General features: G+C 44.0%; 3 protein-coding genes across 4 annotated transcripts; all 3 read left to right on the top strand.

The window, feature by feature from the left end:
• The first annotated feature begins 82 nt into the window (after positions 1–82).
• Positions 83–1901, top strand: LOC125552653 (uncharacterized). The gene is made up of 4 exons (XM_087520890.1): positions 83–330; positions 446–613; positions 1460–1652; positions 1875–1901. Exons 1-4 carry the CDS (start codon positions 83–85, stop codon positions 1899–1901), a joined length of 636 nt encoding a protein of 211 aa, XP_087377016.1.
• On the top strand, positions 1875–6338 carry LOC147976522 (protein FAR1-RELATED SEQUENCE 5-like). 2 transcript variants are annotated; one of them, XM_087518841.1, is made up of 6 exons: positions 2764–3455; positions 3551–4233; positions 5477–5596; positions 5681–5758; positions 5836–5904; positions 5992–6338. In XM_087518841.1, exons 2-6 carry the CDS (start codon positions 3895–3897, stop codon positions 6187–6189), a joined length of 804 nt encoding a protein of 267 aa, XP_087374967.1. In that variant the 5' UTR covers positions 2764–3455; positions 3551–3894; the 3' UTR covers positions 6190–6338. The 2 variants fall into 2 exon arrangements, with proteins under 2 accessions (XP_087374966.1, XP_087374967.1); XM_087518840.1 differs by lacking the exons at positions 5477–5596; positions 5681–5758; positions 5836–5904; positions 5992–6338 and having other exon boundaries at positions 1875–3023; positions 3168–3455; positions 3551–3840.
• A 1220-nt stretch (positions 6339–7558) lies between these two features.
• Positions 7559–9600, top strand: LOC147976523 (uncharacterized). The gene is made up of 8 exons (XM_087519802.1): positions 7559–7805; positions 7883–8026; positions 8135–8378; positions 8685–8777; positions 8880–8957; positions 9047–9136; positions 9226–9342; positions 9431–9600. Exons 1-8 carry the CDS (start codon positions 7692–7694, stop codon positions 9505–9507), a joined length of 957 nt encoding a protein of 318 aa, XP_087375928.1. The 5' UTR covers positions 7559–7691; the 3' UTR covers positions 9508–9600.
• The last annotated feature ends 11938 nt before the right edge of the window (positions 9601–21538 follow it).

The raw sequence follows: 21538 nt of genomic DNA on the forward strand, positions 1-21538 counted from the left end.
CCGGCATACGCCTAGCGCTCGCATAAGCGTATTCTGTTCGGCCCATTCCTGGATTCTGATTCCTGCTTCTGCCAATGCTCACATGACGTGCACCAGGGAAATGTGGCCCATGGGCTGGTTCGAAATAGCACAGGTCGTCGTAATAGATGACCCCCCTCGCCGCGACGGGAAATCTAGTGGATCAGAGCAGAGCCACACGACAGATTTTCTATTCCATCCCCTTCCTCTACGCACCCGCCTGGGCCGGCGACGGCGCCTCCTCAAAGCTGTTCCGGCGTCGCCTCGAAGCTGTTCTGTCGCCATGTCTACCAATGGCCTACAGTTAAACGGGTACGTGTAGTCTCCTCCACCATTTTTTCACCGGCGAGCATCTTCCCACCGATGGCGGAGCGCCGCTTGCCATTGTAAGATATGGACTCATGTAGCTAGATTTGATTTCTTGCAGGGCCATTGACGGAGATGCCGTGTGGAGCTCTCCGGTAATGCCACTGGAGTCTCAGGATTCCATGAGCGCTGTGAATGTGGAGGCGGTCGCCGCCGGCGAGCCACAGGCCATGGGAAAGGGGGCCACATATGACGTTTGCTCCGAAGCGACCAGCGGGTGGATGCGAAGGTTAGTCAGGGGGGCACCATTTGCATAACAATATTTTCCTCGTCTATTTGGCTATTGTTTAGCACGAACATTGATTTGTTTTGCCAGACTATGACTATATTGCTTGATCCGGCGGTTAGTACGCCTTCCTTGGATTGTTGTGCAGTATAGATGACGGTTGGTTTTTGTTGTGAGATATTGATATGAGAAAGTAACATGTATTTGGTGTCTAATTAGGGACATGTGGTGGAAAACTTGTGCAAGCTTAAGTTGGATCTGTTTTGTTTGGGGAATTGACTTCGACAGCTACACAAGTTCATTGGGTTGTAGATGCGTTAGTCAATTACCGATTTATTGTGGCATTATAATGCGTTGGTTTCGTTTGTCAAGTTGGAACTGTTATCTCTAGTCTTTTGTTTTTCACACCGAAGGAAGTGGTTATGGTCGTAGATGCATTAGTCAATTACCGATTTATTTGTGCCATTTTTAGTGAGCTAGATTCGTTTGTTTGACGCAATGATGATAGCATTATAGCTAAAAGAGTTTCAGTTTATAGGAGTTGGGTCGCTGCATGAGCCGTGTGATCTGTTTTGGATTTTTGTTTCGCTGTTCGTGTGGGATAAAAATGTATCCATGGCATATGTATGTGGTCTTTTTATGATTTTGGAGGTGAATGAGATTCTTAGAATACTGGGATCTGTAATATGTAGTTTGGATTTATATGATTTGTTTGAGCTAACTTTCTAGGTTTGTTACATGGATGGATGTAGCGATTATGCCTGACGTTCTTTATGTTGAAATATTTTGTTTCGATGGTAATTGAGCATTTTCATCCATGTTTTTTTTCCACAAAAACACTATTTGCAGGGTTAGGATTGGGAAGGCACCTGAGGAGAGGGAGATGAACGCTGATAGGAAAACAACACTTGAATTGTCAGTTCGTGCTTATGCAGAGACAAAATCCGGGCTAGTTGTCAATCCAACAATTGGCACATCTTTTGACTTGTTGGATGAAGCCTATGAGTTCTACAACCTCTATTCATGGGAATATGGTTTCGAGGTGAGGCTTGCGAAAAGCAGACTGAATGTTAATCGGAAGAGATGTATGCAAGAAATATTGTGTGCTTGTGCGGTATGTGCACTAATATGTCGATAATCAATATGTAATTAGTTATTTTTTTTCTTCTATAATGTGATCTGTTATTTGGTTGCAGTAATGCACTAGATAACCTTGGGTAATCTGTAGCTGACATTTATTCTGTACTTGCTACCGTGTCTGCAGGGAAAACCAATGAGGGAAAATAGTTGATCATCAAGGTGCGGGTGTGAAGCCATGATTAGATTGCTCCGTTCAAAGGACAACGGTTTGTACATATCATTGTTCAAATCTGGCCATAACCACCCGCTGTTTGTGACATGTGGAGAAAAAACGCATTGGAAGTCACACAGGCACATCGATAGATACACAAAGGATCTGGTGAAACAACTCCGCGATAATAATGTTGGTCTTGGGAAGGTTTTCAGCATTGTGGGGAGTTTTTTTGGCTCAGTTGAAAATGTGCCATTTACAAAGCGTTCATTGAAGACACTATGTAGGAAGCTGAACAAGGACCAGTCAGACTCTGACGCTATGAAAAGAATGGAAATTCTGGCTGATATGAAAGCAAATGACCCTGACTTCAATTACACCGTGCAATTAGATGAAGACAGCAGGATAAAAACACTCATGTGGGTTACAAGTAGGGTGTGTGATCAGTATCGGTATTTCGGTGATGCAATTACATTTGACACAACATACAGGACCAACCTATATGACATGTCGTTTGGTCTTTTCGTTGGTGTCAACAATCACTTTCAGAGTATAATCTTTGGAGGGGTCATGATGAGAGATGAGAAAGAAGAATCTTTCAAGTGGGTGTTCCAGGAGTTCATACGTATGGTTGGTGGGAAGCATCCACAAACTATACTTACAGATCAAGCACGCTCTATGGAAATTGCAATTGAGGCAGAAATGCCAAACACAGTACATCGTTGGTGCAAGTGGCATGTCCTGAAAAAAGTGAAAGAGTCAATGGGTGTGCTTTGGAGCAAGAACAGAGAATTCAAAATGGAGTTTCACAAGATTGTACATCACATGACCGCGGAGGAGGAATTTGAGCAAGGGTGGCAGCAGATGTTGGACAAGTACTCACTCAAGAAACATCCGTTTCTAACGCAGATATACGAAGTCCGCCATAAATGGGCTAAACCATATTTCATGGGTGTCTTCTGTGCTAAAATGACGAGCACACAAAGGAGTGAGAGCGCAAATCACCTGCTGAAGGGGTACGTGCCTCCAGGATGTCCAATGCATCTGTTCCTCAAGCAGTTTGAGAAGCTTCAATTTGACCGACAATCGGAAGAAAGCTTCCAGGAGAAAAGAACATCACTGGTTAAAATCTCCATCGTTCCCCCTACATTTGTGTTCATTGAAAACGAGTATTTAAAATGTCCTACTTTCTCTGTAAGCCTTCATACTTGAAAATGGGTTGACATCCTAACATTTGTGATGTGTGTGTGTTTATTCCGGTTGCAGAGTGGCGTATCTCTTAGATTTAACCTTCCGTTGGAGAGGCATGCTAGCAAAGTTTACACGAGGGCCATGTTTGAGAAGTTTGGTGAAGAGTTGTACAAATGTGGTGCACATGTACTGGATGAGATTGTTCCTAGGAGGATTTATAAGTCGACACATGTTGAAGCAGCGAACAGAGATAAATGGAGTAAAGTCCAGTTCAAAATTGAAGTCAATGAGGATGAAAGTTTTTTCAGCTGCGAGTGTGGCATGTTTGAACATTCTGGCTTAGTGTTCTGCCATACTTTGCAGGTTTGTATCCTTTGTGATGACTAAATAAAATCATGTTCTCGCTCTGTTTGTCCATATGAGACTAGTTGATTGATGTCCAGTATAATCTTATGCAGGTGATGGTTCACTTCCGTTTGGCAAAATACCTGAGAAGCACATAATGAAGCATTGGACAAGACAGGCTCGTGACATTCTCCCGGAACACTTGGTCAGGTACCAGAAAGACAGAGGGCCTCCTGCTAGTGATACATTTAGGCATCACACTATGTACATGAAAGCGCATGAGTGTGTGGTGCTTGGTGACAGCAATGTTCAATGTTATGAAGTTTTCATGAGTATGATGAAGGAGGTGCATGCAACTTTGATGCCTTTGAGTGTAGAAAAGGATGGTTTAGGGCTTGCAGAGTGAGAGAAGCATCAACTTTTGGTAGCCAGTGCTACAAAGGGGGGATCCGGGAAAATGGTGGTGGTGAAGATGCGGATAATGGAGATGCTGATTCAAATTGTTCAGGTCTGGGGGTGCATCAGAAAAAACGACAGAGGGGAAGACCAACGACAAGTCGAGACAAAGCTCCTTATGAGAATCATCTTAAGAGGTCCAGATTCTGTACAATTTGCAGATTGCAAGGTCACAAATGCACAACCTGCCCACAAAGAGGAGATTTGCCAAAGGCTCCAAGGAATTTGCCGAAGTGTAGCAACTATGGGGTGGTTGGACATCGACGGAATGCCTGCGGCACTAAGAAAAGTGCACCGTTCGAGCCTAATTTCTTATAGTTCATTTAAGAACATTTTCTGGGTAAGGGGACTGATCGTGTGGGTGATTTTTTGTCCTTGTGTTTCTTAGCTTGCCATGATGTTCCCCGTAGCCATTTGGACATCGGCGTACATGCAACTTATTGCATCTTCCTGTTGCCAATAGTTTTGGCTTTGTGTGCTAACTATTTCATCCTAGTTTTTTTTTCCTGCATGACTATTGTGGGCAAGGACAACAATATTGCTGGGCTGCACTTTGAAGTTACAAATGTTTCTATGCTTAACTCCATGTGCCAAGATTGTTTGCTCGGCTATAGGCTTGCTCACAAACGCAGCATGATTTCGTTAAGAGGTATATTGTGTTGGCTGATTTTGGTAACTGATGGATCGGTCGCGTGGTTGCCATATTGCTCGTACATGCGCCAATGTTTTTCTGTCACATTTTTTGTGTACCATGCATGGGCACAGGGTGCATTTTTTTAAACTAGCAGGGGCGTGCTTTGATGGATGATGATCCTGACAAGGCATTGCTATAGCTTTTGTAGGGGCCTCCATTGCTCCGTCAGCGGGATGGAAGGGAGAGCACGCCTCACGTGTCGAGCACAGATGTTCGTGAGGCAGGGTACAACAATTAAACCAGTAGAGGCACTGCGCGTGGGATGGCGCAGAGATCCATGGCGAATCAGCTAGCATGCGAGTACCATTGTTTGATTGAGTGTTTTTGAAGATGCAAATCATCATCCAAGGCAAGCTTGAGTGTTTTTTTAATGAATGTTTATGAAAAAATTAGTGCGTGATATACTGATGGCATGTAGGAAGTAAGCATTTAGGATTTCCCATTGCACATTTAGTCAGGGGGTGGGACGAACAGATGGGGTGCGAGGAGGGGGCGGGAGCATTCCTTGGCAAGTGTGGCTGCTCACCACGCCTCACGGTCTCCCGTTGTGTTGTCAAGTGACAACTGATGGGAACAATGTTCCCAAAACCTTTTCCTCGTTGATCATGACGCTACTTTCTCGCTGCCCCACGCGATGGCAGATAGTTGACAAGAGAGGTGCGCAGATGCACCGCCCCGCCCATCTGTGCTCGAGTTAATGCAGCGGCGCATAGGCCCTAGCTTTGTGAGAGAAAATGGCCATGCCGTACCGTCGAGGTGATTTGTGTGCTCACCGTGACCACAAAATTCAAAATTGTAACCTATGCATGTGATGCGCCCTTGGTAGTTTGAAATTTGAATCTCTTCGCTTGGGAGGGAAAATGAAAATTTTCGTCCTCTATTTATGCAGGTGGCACGGACCCTAGAAACCCATTCGAACAGTGGAGAGATGGCGCCCAGCAGCACCGTGTCCCCAAGCTCTAATCTCACCGAAACGTCTGGCTCCACATTGACAGTAGGCGGTGTGCAGGTACGACTATCACATGGCAAAGGGATTGATATAGATAGCTCTAATCAGATATTTTCTGATACTAGCAGTTTTAATGTGATCCAGGTTCTTAGTGACGTCGTCGGGCTTGACGCTCTGTTTTTTCCTGATCACTCTTCTGGGGTTGCAAGCGTCGATGACGATGTAACTATTTTTTTCCTAGTTTCCATGCAAATCCCTTGTTTGGCCTAGCTAAATGATATGTTTTTGTGCACTGGCAGGCAAGTGTGCTGGGGCAAGGACCTGTCGTTGGTGCAGAGGCTGAGGTGGACGAGACGGTGGTGGATAATGTGAGAATTTGGATTTGTTACTAGTCATAACGAGAGGAAGATTTTTTTTGGTCTAATGCTGTGCGTTTGAAAATTTCTTGACACCAGGGTGATCTTGGGGTGGAGCTTCCTGTTTTCTCTTGTGAGGAGGAGACGGTGGAGTTTGATCCTTGCATGGCGCATGCAGTGCAAGTAGAGGCATGCGAGCTGGAGGAGGGGGACCACATGTCGGCGACTGGTACTGTAGGCGCTGGCTGCGAAGAAGATGACACCGAGATCCCTCCATGCAAGCGAGCAAAAATTTAGATTTGTAGAGGCCAGTGCTATGCTATTAACGCGCATGCAAATGTACGTGCATGTTTTATTTAGTAGGTGTGCTATGTATCCTAAGTATGCATGGGCAAAACCTTGTTTCCCCGTTGTGCAAAGCTATTTGTTTAGCAAGTTAATCGATTTTCAAATTCTGTTCGCATCGACGGCTATGCTTGAGGAGGAATTGCTCATGATTTTGTGTTTATGAGCGCGAATTTTTTGGTGGTTAATAATTGTTAGCGTCCCTGGCTCATTTAGTGAGTGGGGGGAGATGGGGAGATGATATTTTGTGGCCTAGATACGGTTAATACGTGGATGGTTGGGCAGCCACTTGGTTGGTACACAGTGGTGAGCACATGGAGCTGTTCGGCCGGCACTTGACTATAAAATAAGGTGTTGCTGGTACAGAGGGATACATCAACAACGCTAGCACAGTACCGGGGCTTGGCATAGCAAGGGGGAGGGAGCAAGAACAAAGGTGACTACTATTGCTCTCATCACTCGTTCATCTCTCTCTTTTTCACTCTTGCCCCGGATTTCTGTCAAGTCCTAACACATTTTTGTGTTGCTGTTTTTTCTTTGATTTTGCTGGCAGCTTGCTGGTTGAGATGGGGCAGAGACCTAGGAACTACTCGCCTGCAGCTCAACCGGATCTTGCTTCTTCCTCTTCAATGGCTGCCGCCAAGAAGATGCCCGTCCTGAACACCGCCTACAACGCCGGTATGATCCAAATGATTGCCGCGGAATGGAACCCCAACATCAAGTCTGTTTTCGCGGGGGTAGGGATGGAGCAGTTTTGCAAGCTCAAGGCTTTAGGCAATAATAATCGCATATTTTGCATGTCCTTGCTCGCTAGGATAGATCCCGAAACTGTGAAGATGGACATGGGGGATGGAAACTTTGTTGTGATTGACTCTAGGGAGGTAGCAAAATGCATAGGATTGAACCCTAGCAGGAAAAAGATAGATATTCGGGCTGGTGCTCGCTTGCCAGACCGGGAAGAGTTGCTAGGGAAGTTGCATGCCATCTTAGAGACTGACGTGCCCAAAACATGCAAGATTCCGATTGTGAGAGTTAAAAAGATAGTGCAAAACGCTAGCAAAATAGCAATCGTGGGAGCGGAGAGAGAGAAAATGATGGCCGCATGCACAATCATCGCAGCATCCACATTTCTTCTTCCTAGAGGAGCCCATCCGAAGATTTCGAATGAGCTGTTGCCTGTTCTTGCTGAGCCTAACAAAATATCGGAATATGATTTGTGTGACTACGTAGTGGAGGGGTTGAGAGAGGCTGCAGCAAAACTGAGGGATGATTTGTTGCATGAGCCATCTCAGCTTTCTCTTCAGGGGTGCCTCCTTGTTCCTCAGGTTAGCCAAGCAAAATCCGTTTGTTTACTAGCACATGCATGCGAGTAATGCAAAATGGTCACTGATTTCATTTGGTTTAATTGATTCTACAAATTGAAGATCATCTTCTGTGACTACCATGAGCATGGCATGGAAGGGCGTGAGCAGCTACCACTTCCTCGGATGGCGTCGTACTCCAATCTGTTGATGAAGCTTCAGATCCGCAAGCACGCAGCCAAGAACGGAGTGGATGCAGTCTTCGAGGTAAACAAATCGTCTTAAATGCTAGCTCATTAAATTCTACATGGTTGCTAACATTCTGTTCGATTATTCCCTTGCAGGTATCTGATGTCCCTAGATCGCCGGCAATTAATGTGCCATCTGGGAGTGCACCGCCCGCATATTCTTGGACCACCCCAAGCCCTGGTGTGTGCGCCAGCCCGCCTGGATTTGCTGTGGCCCATGGGACAGAGATACCTGCGCAGGTGCGATTTTGTATCTTGTTTGCTACCGCGGGGATTTGTCTTATTTGGTTTGGTTGTCAGAAGCACAAAAAACTAATCCGGCTTTTTTGTCCATGGCTCATCTATTAGATTCTGGCCGCACTTAAGGAGGCAGTGGCACATCAGTTCAAGAAAAGGGAGGAGTTCTTGAAGATGGTGGATGATGCCAAGGAGAAGGTGCTGGCGGAAATACGGTGCAAGGCGGAAGCCAAACGACAAAGAGATCTAGAAGACACACTCGAGGATTTCATGGCCAGGGTGAAGAGGCAGGCTCCAATGGCGGCGGCGTTTCCCAACGTCACACTGTCTTCTCATGTGCCAAGAAGCAAAACAGGTAATCTTTCGTCTGTCCTCTTGCAACATGTTGTAGTTTCAATTATTTTTAGCTTTGTTTTCAAGTTGGCCATGCATGCACTCTGCGAAATGGGTTAGAAGTCAGCATGTGCGTGCATGGAAATGTTTGGTCTTGCATGCATGCAGTAGTGGGGCCCATGTGTGGCTGTGATGTTTTTGCATGGGAGTGGGCCATGCGATGCATGCAGAATGCATGAGTTTTAGCACGCTGTTGTGTTATTGCTATAAATAATTGACTTATCCGTCTAACACAAGCGACTGGCGTTAAAATGTGACTTTCAAATAGATATCATGCAAGACCTAGCTGCTACTTCACGTGAAGCTGCTCGATCTCTGATGGCTGTTGTAGTCTGTAACGAGGAAACACGTAGCCCCCCAGGTGCGCATGGCCATGATAGAAAAGCAAAAACTTATTGCATTTTTTCAATCGTTGGCATGTTTCAAGACAAACTGAAATATGGATTGTTCCTATTGATGCCAGCTGGGGAAGCAGGTATTTCACTAGCCTCCGGAAGCCAGAACCATAACGTGCATGTGTCTCCGATGGAGCGTGCAAAAGGTATACAGTTGATTAGAAACCGTTCTCAATTAGCCGCGCCGTCCGTTCGATCTTCATACATGTACTAATTATGCCTTCCCTTTTTGCAGAAATTGTTGTTTCGGAACCAATGGGTGTTGATGAAGTTCAAGATAAGCCAATGATCGAAGACCGTAAGGGAAAAGGACCAGCAGTAAACTGTGAGTTGACACGATTGCTAGATGTGTTTATCGGCGTTTTTAGCAATGGTCTTGCTTCTCACTAGTCAGAACTATGGGATTGTGTGCAGTGGGTGGGCGCATATGTACTAGGCAGATGACAATGCAGGAGGCACTGGGGGTTGGATCGACGAGAGACCAAGTTGTGCCAGTCGTACACCAAGCATGCGACCAAGTTATGTACGAAGGTGCGTACGGCGTGGGTATGGTACTCAATGCATTGTCTTTTGGTCTAAAAACAAAAACTAATCACCTCGTTCGTCATCCATTTTGCAGCTAGTGTGCCTGACGGTGGAGGGCTGGGCGTTGCTAATGGAGCTGGCATTGCCACGCTTACTCCCATAGGAAACTGATGACCCACAAGTATAGGGGATCTATCATAGTCCTTTTGATAAGTAAGAGTGTCGAACCCAACGAGGAACAGAAGGAAATGATAAGCGGTTTCCAGCAAGGTATTCTCTGCAAGTACTGAAATAAGTGGTAACAGATAGTTTTGTGATAAGATAATTTGTAACAAGCAACAAGTAACAAAAGTAAATAAGGTGCAACAAGGTGGCCCAATCCTTTTTGTAGCAAAGGACAAGCCTGGACAAACTCTTATATGATGTAAAGCACTCCCGAGGACACATGGGAATATCGTCAAGCTAGTTTTCATCACGCTCATATGATTCGCGTTTAGTACTTTGATAATTTGGTATGTGGGTGGACCGGTGCTTGGGTGCTACCCTTACTTGGACAAGCATCCCACTTATGATTAACCTCTATTGCAAGCATCCGCAAATACAACAAAAGTATTAAGGTAAACCTAACCATAGCATGAAACATATGGATCCAAATCAGCCCCTTACGAAGCAACGCATAAACTAGGGTTTAAGCTTCTGTCACTCTAGCAACCCATCATCTACTTATTACTTCCCAATGCCTTCCTCTAGGCCCAAACAATGGTGAAGTGTCATGTAGTCGACGTTCACATAACACCACTAGAGGAGAGACAACATACATCTCATCAAAATATCGAACGAATACCAAATTCACATGACTACTAATAGCAAGACTTCTCCCATGTCCTTGGGAACAAAAGTAACTACTCACAAAGCATAAACATGTTCATAATCAGAGGGGTATTAATATGCATATAGGATCTGAACATATGATCTTCCACCAATTAAACCAACTAGCATCAACTACAAGGAGTAATTAACACTACTAGCAACCTACTAGCACCAATCCCGGACTTGGAGACAAGAATTGGATACAAGAGATGAACTAGGGTTTTGAGATGAGATGGTGCTGATGAAGATGTTGATGGAGATTGCCCTCTCCCGATGAGAGGAGCGTTGGTGATGACAATGGCAATGATTTCCCCCTCCGGGAGGGAAGTTTCCCCGGCAGAACAGCCCCGCCAGAACCCTAGATTGGTTCCGCCTCGTGGCGGTGGAGTTTCGTCTGAGAAGATGGCTTATGATTTTTTTCCCATCGAAAGAGTCCATATAGCAGAAGATGGTCACTAGAAGGCCACCAGGGGGCCACGAGGTAGGGGGCGCGCCCAGGGGGTAGGGCGCGCCCCCCACCCTCGTGGGCAGGGTGTGGCCCCCCTGGTGAAGTTCTTGCGCTCAATGTTTTTTTTATATTTGGAAAACATCATCCGTGAAGTTTCAGGACTTTTGGAGCTGTGCAGAATAGGTCTCTAATGTTTGCTCCTTTTCCAGCCAGAATCCCAGTTGCCGGCATTCTCCCTCTTTATGTAAACTTTGTAAAATAAGAAAGAATAGGCATAAGTATTGTGACATAATGTGTAATAACAGCCATAATGCAATAAATATTGATATAAAAGCATGATGCAAAATGGACGTATCAACTCCCCCAAGCTTAGACCTCGCTTGTCCTCAAGCGAAAAGCCGAAATCGAAAAAAATGTCCACATGTTTAGAGATGAAGGTGTCGATAAAAATAAAATACAGACATGAGGGCATCATGATCATTCTTAGAACAGCAACTTATATAATTCTTGTCATTTGATTTCTTATGCTAGAGTAATAATTCAATCACAATATCAAGTATGAATCGTAAACTTCATTGAAAACTAACAAACTATAATCTCAGTCATTGAAGTAATTGCAATTTATCATAACGTAGGAAAGAGTCAATGTATAAGAGCTTTTCAGCAAGTCCACATACTCAACTATCATATAGTCTTTCACAATTGCTGACACTCACGCAATACTTATGGGTATGGAGTTTTAATCGGACACAGAGAAATATAGGGGCTTATAGTTTTGTCTCCCAACGTTTTACCTCAAGGGTAATGTCAACAGTAATAGTTCATGAAAACTCACATCCAATTAGCCATATATACCAGGATCTTTCCAACATATTGTGCTTGCCAAAGGATAAAATGTAAAAAGGAAGGGTGAGGATCACCATGACTCTTTTGCAGTGTATGAGATAAAAGTAAAAAAGATAGGCCCTTCGCAGAGGGAAGCAGAGGTTGTCATGCGCTTTTATGGTTGGATGCACAAAATCCTAATGTGAAAGAACATCACTTTATATTGCCACTTGTGATATGGACCTTTATTATGCAGTCTGTCGCTTTTATTACTTCCATATCACACGATTGTATAAAGCTTATTTCTACCACACCAATCAATCATACATATTTAGAGAGCAATTTTTATTGCTTGCACCGATGACAACTTACTTGATGGGTCTTACTCAATCCATAGGTAGGTATGGTGGACTCTCATGGCAAAACTAGTTTAAGGGTATTTGGAAACACAAGTAGTATCTTTACTTGGTGCAATGAATTTGGCTAGCATGAGGGAGAAAGGCAAGCTCAACATGTTGGGGGATCCAAGACAATATAATTTATCTCAGATGTAAGAAAACATAACCCATTATGTTTTCTTCCTTGTCCAATGTCAACTCTTTAGCATGTCATATTTTAATGAGTGCTCACAATCATAAAAGATGTCCAAGATAGTATATTTATATGTGAAGACCTCTCTTTCTTTATTACTTCCAATTAATTGCAACGATGACCAAAACTATGTTTGTCAACCCTCAATAACTTTTATTCATCATACTCTTTCTATGTGAGCTCATTACTCTCCATAAGAGTCACATGATCTCTTTGTTTCTTTTTATTTCTTTCTCTTTTCTTTTCTTTTATTTGGGATCATGGCAAAAATAAGCAAGCCCTTGACTCAACACTAATCTTTATTATATAGCTCAAGGACTCGGAATTCGTCTGAAAGTAAAATAAACAAAGAAAAATCTTCGAATTCACGAACGATTACTGATTACTAAAGAGGGAGACATTTTCATTGTTACCGTACCGGCTGTTAAAATTAGGTCTGATTACATAGAAGGATAATAAAGCAAAACTCACAACTAGATCATACTAAGAACTTTTATTCTACTAGATCAAAATATTACCAAAAGGATCGAACTAAGAAAAACGGTAAAGATAAAAGTGATGGTGATACTATACCGGGGCACTCCCCCAAGCTTGGCAGTTGCCAAGTGGAGTGCTCATACCAGATACTCAATTCTTCTTTGTTGGAGGAGACGGTGGTGATGTTGTTGATGGCATAGGCTTGTCGTCCTTCTTCCAAGGCATAGGCTCACCATCATAGAAGGATGACCGAGTCTCCGGGATCCTCAAATCTGCAGCCAAACTCATCCTTTTGAATCTATATTCATACTCACAGTTTTGGTTTTGCAGGTCATAGATTTGAGCTTGGAGGTGCTCAATTTTCTCGTGAAGCTTGAAGATGGTCTCCCTGATGTTGTCGGCATCCAACTTGTGTTTGTTGGTGAACTCTGTGATCATCATGTAGTTGGAGTTGAGTCCATGCTCCACCATCACCTGACACTTGAAAACTTGTTGCTCCATTCCTTCGAGCCTAGTCTCCACGCTTCCGGTCCCCTTCGGTCCCTCAGCATCACGGATGTGCAGCAACCCATCACGCATCTCAATGGTTTGAGGGTGTCGCTGCACCTCCGCTAGATAAGGGTTGATGACCTTCTCGAAGAACTTGTCCTTGGGTGCACTTGGAGACGTCATGATAATCTAGATCTGTCAGAAAAACAACTCGAAACAAAGACAAGAGATTTTTGCGTGATACGGGAGTCAAAACCCCCGGCAGGTTATATAATGAATTTTTACCGGCCAAAATACGTGTTCTGTAAGAAAACGGAGTCCGGAGAGCACACGAGGTGCCCACGAGGTAGGGGGCGCGCCCAGGGAGGTAGGGCGCACCCTCCACCCTCGTGGAGCCCTCGTGTCCTTTCCGGACTACTACTTATTTTTCAACATTGGTTTCAACATTTATGGGATTACCTGAGATATAATGTTTGATTCTTTGACCATTTACCACCTTTGGATTTGTGCCTTCGAAGTTGTTGATTTTTATGGCACCGGAACGGTAGACCTCCTCGATAACGTACGGACCTTCGCATTTAGAGAGAAGTTTTCCTGCAAAAAAACTTAAACGAGAGTTGTATAGCAATACATAATCACCTACGTTAAATTCATGCTTTTGTATCCTTTTGTCATGCCATCTTTTAACTTTTTCTTTAAACAGCTTGGCATTTTCGTAGGCTTGGGTTCTCCATTCATCGAGTGAGCTAATATCAAATAACCTTTTCTCACCGGCAAGTTTAAAATCATAATTAAGTTCTTTAATAGCCCAATAAGCCTTGTGTTCTAGTTCGAGAGGTAAGTGACATGCTTTTCCATAGACCATTTTATACGGAGACATACCCATAGGATTTTTATATGCAGTTCTATAGGCCCATAATGCATCATCAAGTTTCTTGGACCAATTCTTTCTAGACCTATTAACAGTCTTTTGCAAAATTAATTTGAGTTCTCTATTACTCAATTCTACTTGACCACTAGACTGAGGGTGATAAGGGGATGCAATTCTATGATTAACATCATATTTAGCAAGCATTTTACGGAAAGCACCATGAATAAAATGTGAACCACCATCAGTCATTAAATATCTAGGGACTCCAAACCTTGGAAAGATAACTTCTTTAAGCATTTTAATAGAAGTGTTATAATCAGACTACTAGTTGGAATAGCTTCTACCCACTTAGTAACATAATCAATAGCAACTAAAATATGTGTATAACCATTAGAGGAAGGAAAAGGTCCCATATAGTCAAAGCCCCAAACATCAAATGGTTCAATAACAAGTGAATAATTCATAGGCTTTTCTTGACGTCTACTAATATTACCAATTCTTTGGCATTCATCACAAAATAAGACAAACTTACGAGCATCCTTGAAGAGAGTAGGCCAATAAAAACCAGATTGTAATACCTTATGTGCAGTTCTATCTCCAGCATGGTGCCCTCCATAAGCTTCGGAGTGACACTTGCGTGGGATATGTTCCTGTTCATGCTCAGGTACACAACGTCTAATAACACCATCTACTCCTTCTTTATAAAGATGTGGGTCATCCCAAAAGTAATGCCTCAAATCATAGAAGAACTTTTTCTTTTGCTGGTATGTGAAACTAGGTGGTATAAACTTAGCAACAATGTAATTAGCATAATCAGCATACCATGGAGCAGTATGAGAAGCATTTATGACACTTAATTGCTCATCAGGAAAGCTATCATCAATAGGTAGTGGGTCATCAAGCACATTTTCTAACCTAGACAAGTTGTCTGCAACGGGGTTCTCAGCTCCTTTTCTATCAACAATATGCAAATCAAATTCTTGTAGCAAGAGAACCCATCTAATAAGTCTAGGTTTAGCATATTTCTTTTCCATAAGATATTTAATAGCAGCATGATCAGTGTGAATAGTTACTTTAGAATCAACAATATAAGGCCTAAACTTATCACAAGCAAATACAACTGCTAAGAATTCTTTTTCAGTAGTAGCATAATTTCTTTGAGCATTGTCTAGAGTTTTACTAGCATATTGGATAACATTTAGTTTCTTATCAACTCTTTGTCCTAGAACAGCACCTACAACATAATCACTAGCATCACACATAATTTCAAAGGGTAAATTCCAATCAGGTGGCTGAACAATAGGTGCAGAGATCAATGCTTTCTTAAGTATTTCAAATGCTTCTACACAATCATCATCAAAGACAAATGGTATATCTTTTTGTAATAAATTAGTTAGAGGCCGAGAGATTTTTGAGAAGTCCTTAATGAACCTCCTATAAAAACCGGCATGACCAAGGGAACTTCTTATACCTTTGATGTCCTTGGGACATGGCATCTTTTCAATAGCATCAACCTTGGCTTTATCAACTTCAATACCTCTTTCAGAAACTTTATGCCCCAAGACAATACCTTCATTAACCATAAAGTGGCACTTTTCCCAATTCAGGACAAGATTAGTTTCTTCACATCTTTGCAAAACTCGATCAAGGTTGCTCAAGCAATCATCAAAAGAAGATCCATAGACGGAAAAGTCATCCATGAAAACCTCACAAATCTTTTCACAAAAGTCAGAGAATATAGCCATCATGCATCTTTGAAAGGTAGCAGGTGCATTATATAAACCAAAAGGCATATGTCTATAAGCAAAAGTACCAAAAGGGCATGTAAAAGTAGTCTTTGATTGATCTTTGGCTGACACAGGTATTTGAGAGAAACCAGAATAACCATCTAGAAAGCAAAAATGTGTATGTTTGGATAACCTTTCTAGCATTTGATCGATAAAAGATAAGGGGTAATCATCCTTTTAGTAGCCTTATTTAATTTGTGGAAATCAATTACCATCCTATAACCAGAAATAATTCTTTGAGGAATCAATTCATCTTTGTCATTAGGAACAATAGTAATACCTCCCTTCTTAGGGACACAATGGACAGGGCTTACCCACTGACTATCAGCAACGGGGTAAATTATACCTGCCTCAAGGAGCTTTAGTATCTCCTTTCTTACCACCTCTTTCATTTTAGGATTCAGACGGCGTTGATGATCACGAACTGGTTTAGCATCTTCTTCCAAATTAATTTTATGTTGGCATAGAGTGGGACTAATGCCCTTAAGATCATCAAGAGTATACCCAATAGCAGCACAGTTCTTCTTCAGAATTTTCAATAATCTCTCTTCTTCATGTTCTGAAAGGTTAGCACTAATGATAACAGGATATATCTTCTTCTCATCAAGATAAGCATATTTAAGAGTATCCGGTAAAGGTTTAAGCTCAAACACGGGATCCCCCTTGGGTGGAGGAGGATCTCCTAGGATTTCAATAGGTAAATTGTGTTTCAGAATAGGTTCCTATTTAAAGAATACTTCATCTAGTTCCCTTCTTTCATTCATAAACATATCATTTTCATGGTCTAGCAAATATTGTTCTAAAGGATCACTAGGAGGTACGGCAATAGAAGCAAGACCAACAATTTCATCTTTACTAGGTAATTCTTCTTCACGGTGTTGTCTACTAAATTTAGAAAAATTAAATACATGAGTTATATCATCTAAACCGACAGTAACAACATCTCTTGTGCAATCTATGGTAGCATTAACAGTATTTAAGAAGGGTCTACCAAATATAATGGGACAGAAGCTATCTTGTGGGGAACCAAGAACAAGAAAATCAGCAGGATATTTAGTTTTCCCACACAAGACTTCAACATCCCTAACAATTCCCATTGGTGAAATAGTATCTCTGTTAGCAAGTTTAGTTGTGACATCAATATCTTCTAACTCAACAAGTGCAATGTCATGCATAATTTCTTTGTATAAGTCAATAGGTATTGCACTAGCACTATCATCCATATCACATAAGCCATGATAACAATGATCTCCTATTTTAACAGAAATAACAGGCATACCTACCACAGGTCTATGTTTATCTGTATCACGGGGTTTAGCAACTCTAGCAGTTTCATCACAGAAATAAATAACATTCCCATCTATATTATCAGACAAGAGATCTTTAACAATAGCAATATTAGGTTCAACTTTAACTTGCTCAGGAGGTGTATATGTTTTAATATTGCTTTTACGAACCACAGTAGAAGCTTTAGCATGATCCTTGATCCTAACAGGGAAAGGCGGTTTCTCAACATAAAAAGTAGGAACAATAGCTATTTTTACTTCTATGGGAGGATGATATTTAAACCACTTCTCCTTGGGGAGATCAACATAAGCAGCAAAAGATTCACAGAAAGAAGCTACTATCTCAGAGTCAAGTCCATATTTAGTGCTAAATTTACGGAAAATATCGGTATCCATAAAAGATTTAACACAATCAAAACTAGGTGTCATACCTGACTCCTTACCATTGTCGAGGTCCCAATCTTCGGAGTTGCGTTTAATTCTTTCCAATAAATCCCATTTGAATTCAATAGTCTTCATCATAAAAGAGCCAGCACAAGAAGTATCAAGCATGGTGTGATTGTTATCAGAAAGCCGAGCATAAATTTTTTTAATAATCATTTCTCTTGAGAGCTCATGATTGGGGCATTAATATAACATTGATTTAAGCCTCCCCCAAGCTTGAGCGATGCTTTCTCCTTCGTGAGGCCAAAAATTATATATATAATTGCGATCACGATGAACAAGATACATAGGATAAAACTTTTGATGAAATTCCAATTTCAATCGTTTGTAATTCCAAGACTCCATATCATCACATAGCCTATACCATGTTGATGCATCTCCCCTCAAAGATAAAGGGAAGACCTTCTTCTTAACAACATCTCCGGGTACACCTGCAAGCTTCAATAATCCACAAACTTCATCCACATATATTAGATGCTCATCAGGATGTTTTGTTCCATCTCCCAAAAAAGGATTAGCTAGCAGTTTTTCTACCATACCCAAAGGAATTTCAAAGCAAACATTTTCATTTTCAGTAGGTTCAGTAGGTTGAGGAGCAACTCTTTGCTCTACTGGTCGGGGTGAAGATACCCCGAACAAGCCCCTCAGAGGATTACTTTCCATAGTAACAAGCGACAGTAAATTTTAGCACACTATATAAATTTTTCCTTACCAAATTCCACCTACCAAAGGCGCTTCACTCCCCGGCAACGGCGCCAGAAAAGAGTCTTGATGACCCACAAGTATAGGGGATCTATCGTAGTCCTTTCGATAAGTAAGAGTGTCGAACCCAACGAGGAGCAGAAGGAAATGATAAGCGGTTTCCAGCAAGGTTGTTGGGGATATTACTACCAGTATGACCCGCCTAGGAGGGGTCGGGTCATCCCTAATGGCGGGTTACATAAGAAGACCAATATACAGTCAAGATGATAGTTTATTAAACATATAGAAAGCCCAAGGGCCTCGGGCCGGCTTAAGGCCCGTTATTGTAAACTGCCATATGGATGGAAAATACTTGTACAGAAAGGCATGTAAAGAAAGCCACCGAGCCGGACACGATTATGAGCCAGCCGGGACTCCGTAGGCCACCTGGCGTCAACCCGTGTATATAAGGGGACGACCCGGTGGCGGTTTAGGGCAAGAAACAACAAAGTCGATAACCAAGCTGGCGAGTTGAGCCTCTTGGAGATCGATACCTCAGCAATACCAATCACAACTAGACGTAGGCTTTTACCTTCATCGTAAGGGGCCGAACTAGTATAAAACTCTCTCGTGTCCTTTGTCCCGATTAACCCCTTTAAGCTTCCTAGTGCGATGGCCCTACAACTAAGTCCTTGCTCTAGGACATCTGTCGTGTCAACTCCACGACAGTTGGCGCCCACTGTGGGGCCAGCGCACGGTGGATTTGAGTTCTTGAAGGGCAACTTCGAAGGGCTCAAGGGATACGTTGTGGGCCGGATGACCAAGAGTCGTCGCGGCAAACTCTACATCGACGACAAAGGCTGGGGCCCCGAGGCCGGCTCGATCGAGTACGGGTACCGGTCCCCTTCGGCAGAATTCACGTCTTCATCGGCCGGGTCGGCGAGTCAGGCCCTGAGCTGGACGTCCACACCAACCTCATCGAAACGGCTCAGCGCGCCGGGTCAGCCCGTGTTCAATCTGTTGTGAAGCATGCTTTCGTAGGCTGCGTCCATGGCGGTGAATACTCCGAAGGATCGATGGAAGGTGGGGAGACGACCATTTGCTCTGATACTGCATCATCAACAGGTGAGACGGACTCGTTGTATCAATTGCAAGACGGTATGCTTGGGGGCTGCTCCGATGGCAGCAGTATTCCGGACCCCCTTGAGCCGCCAAATTGGGCCGGAGTCTTTATGGCAGGGACACAGCCCGGGCAGAACTCCACCGCAGCGACAGCAGCGGCCACCGGGTCGGCAGCTGCCGGGTCAGGAGACCCCGCGCGCCCCCCGGCTCAGGTTCTCATGGACCTCATGGATAAACTAATGACTCTGTTAACCGCTGCGGTAGAGCCGGCAGATAAAGCCCAGCATGACACGGAAGTGGCACGCGTGCGGGAGGAGATGGTGCGAGCTAAGGAAAATCTAGCTACGGAGGAAACCCGGATGGCAGCAGAACGAGCAGCTTTGGATGCTCGTGCTCAGCAGCTTCAAGCAGAAACCTTCCGGCTCTCAGTGGATCTTAATGCATCAAACGAGGTCATGAGGAGGAGGCGTCAGAAAGATCAGTCGCGTCTGCCTCTAACGCTGGATCCAAGGAATCTGTTCCATACACCCGGAGCTGGAGGGAGCAACCCGCCAGAGGAAAACCGGGCCACGACGCCCGGTGCACCAGTTCAGCCATGCACCATGGAGCCGCCGTGCATGAATACAGCTCCTCCTCGTTATATATCAACACCCCCGGGTCACTTCTCCAACCCCATGGAGAATCTCATTGCGGCGTCGGCTCATTTGGCAGCTCTCCCAATAGAAGGCGACTCGCCAGCAGCAATTGTAACCCGGAGGGTAAGAGAACTACTTCAGACAGCTTTGGCCCAGCAGGATGCATACTCCTACAGTCGAGACAGGATTCATTCAACTCCTCGCCCAAGCCAGAGCCCGAGTTACAGTAGGCACATGGAATCTGCAGAGTTGTCAAGTAATGCTTAGCGCCACAACCGGCCATATAGGCATGAGCCGGTGCGGGCTGGAGCCCTTAACTTGGCGGATCAGGAGAGGATTCGTCAGGAGGCGGAACGGGCGGCTTAGATAGCAGCAGAGCAGGCGGCTCATCAAACCTTTCCGGCTTATCCAGCAACCTCGGTTGAGGCAGGAGTCGCTACAAGAACCGGAGGCGTACCTTTCCTGGTCCCATCCATACGCAATGAGCGGTTTCCCAAGGATTTCAAGGGGCCTCGTAAGGTGCCTAACTACACGGCTGACTTACAGCCGGGGGCTTGGATTGAGAGTTATGAGATGGCTATGGAGCTGTTGGAGGTTAGCGATGCTGCAATGGCCAAGTACTTTACCATGATGTTGGATGGAACGGCTCGAACCTGGTTGAAAGGATTACCACCCAATTCCATCGGCTCATGGGCAGAGTTGAAGGCACGGTTCATCCAGAACTTTAAAGACACATGTAAGCAGCCAATGTCGATTGTGGACCTGACCAATTGCAAGCAAGAGGATGGATAATCTACAACCCATTGGGTGCGCCGGGTCAAGGAGATAATACATTCATCTGATAAAATGGATGCCGGCTCAACAGTTTTGATGTTGGAGAAAAATTGTTGTTTTGAACCTCTGAAGCAGAAGTTGGGGCGGCTTAAACATGACTGTAATGACATGGGAACGTTGATGGCAGCTCTTGTCAAGTATGCCGATTCTGATACCACCAAAGACCCGGCATCTGATGAAGAAAAGGCAACGAAGGGAAAGAAGAATGGCAATGGCAAGGGTCACCAGCATAACCCAGTGAATCAAGGAGGTAATAAGCGTAAGGCCGATGAGTTTGTTGCTAATACTAATGCGCAGGGTGGTAATCAGCAGCGCAAGGGCAGACAACCCCCTCGATCGGGCGGGTCAGGCCCCACCCTCGAGCAGTTGTTGAATGAACCTTGTCCAAGTCACAGCACCCGGGAGAAGCCAGCCACCCACTTGTGGAAGGATTGCACGATCATGAAGGCGTTTAAAAATTCAAACGCATTTGATGGGGGTCACGGCCCGGGTGGCGGCTCAGGTGGAGGCGGCTTTCAGGGCCCGGGCGCCGGTTCAAGCGGAGGAGGTTTTCATGGTCAGGGTCATCCTGGTTATCAGGGAGGATATAATCAGCAACACGGCCAAGGGAATCAACAGCAGCAACAACCTGGCTATCAGAGCAACCCAAAGCAGTTGAGTAGCGGACAGTATCATGTCTTTACTACCAGTTTATGTAAGAGAGACCAGAAACTCCACAAGAGGGCCATCAATGCCGTTGAACAGGCAATTCCATGTTATCTACGTTGGTCGGAGAAGCCTATTGTGTGGAGCAGAGAGGATCACCCGGTCCGGGTTGATAATCTGGGTCACTTGGCTTTGGT

Source organism: Triticum urartu, chromosome 4A (assembly GCF_056163025.1).
Source record: "Triticum urartu cultivar PI428250 chromosome 4A, HENAU_Tu73, whole genome shotgun sequence".
Classification (NCBI taxonomy): Eukaryota; Viridiplantae; Streptophyta; class Magnoliopsida; order Poales; family Poaceae; genus Triticum; species Triticum urartu.

Excerpts from the sequence above, each read along its gene's own strand:
- LOC125552653 (XM_087520890.1), top strand. The coding sequence starts at position 83 with ATGACGTGCACCAGGGAAATGTGGCCCATGGGCTGGTTCGAAATAGCA. Across the intron at positions 331-445 it reads AATGGCCTACAGTTAAACGG|GGCCATTGACGGAGATGCCG; the intron begins GTACGTGTAGTC and ends GATTTCTTGCAG. Across the intron at positions 1,653-1,874 it reads CATGGGAATATGGTTTCGAG|GGAAAACCAATGAGGGAAAA; the intron begins GTGAGGCTTGCG and ends CCGTGTCTGCAG.
- LOC147976523 (XM_087519802.1), top strand. The coding sequence starts at position 7,692 with ATGGAAGGGCGTGAGCAGCTACCACTTCCTCGGATGGCGTCGTACTCC. Across the intron at positions 9,137-9,225 it reads AAAAGGACCAGCAGTAAACT|TGGGTGGGCGCATATGTACT; the intron begins GTGAGTTGACAC and ends GATTGTGTGCAG. Across the intron at positions 9,343-9,430 it reads CGACCAAGTTATGTACGAAG|CTAGTGTGCCTGACGGTGGA; the intron begins GTGCGTACGGCG and ends TCCATTTTGCAG.
- LOC147976522 (XM_087518840.1), top strand. The coding sequence starts at position 1,926 with ATGATTAGATTGCTCCGTTCAAAGGACAACGGTTTGTACATATCATTG. Across the intron at positions 3,024-3,167 it reads AGGAGAAAAGAACATCACTG|AGTGGCGTATCTCTTAGATT; the intron begins GTTAAAATCTCC and ends TTCCGGTTGCAG. Across the intron at positions 3,456-3,550 it reads TGTTCTGCCATACTTTGCAG|GTGATGGTTCACTTCCGTTT; the intron begins GTTTGTATCCTT and ends AATCTTATGCAG.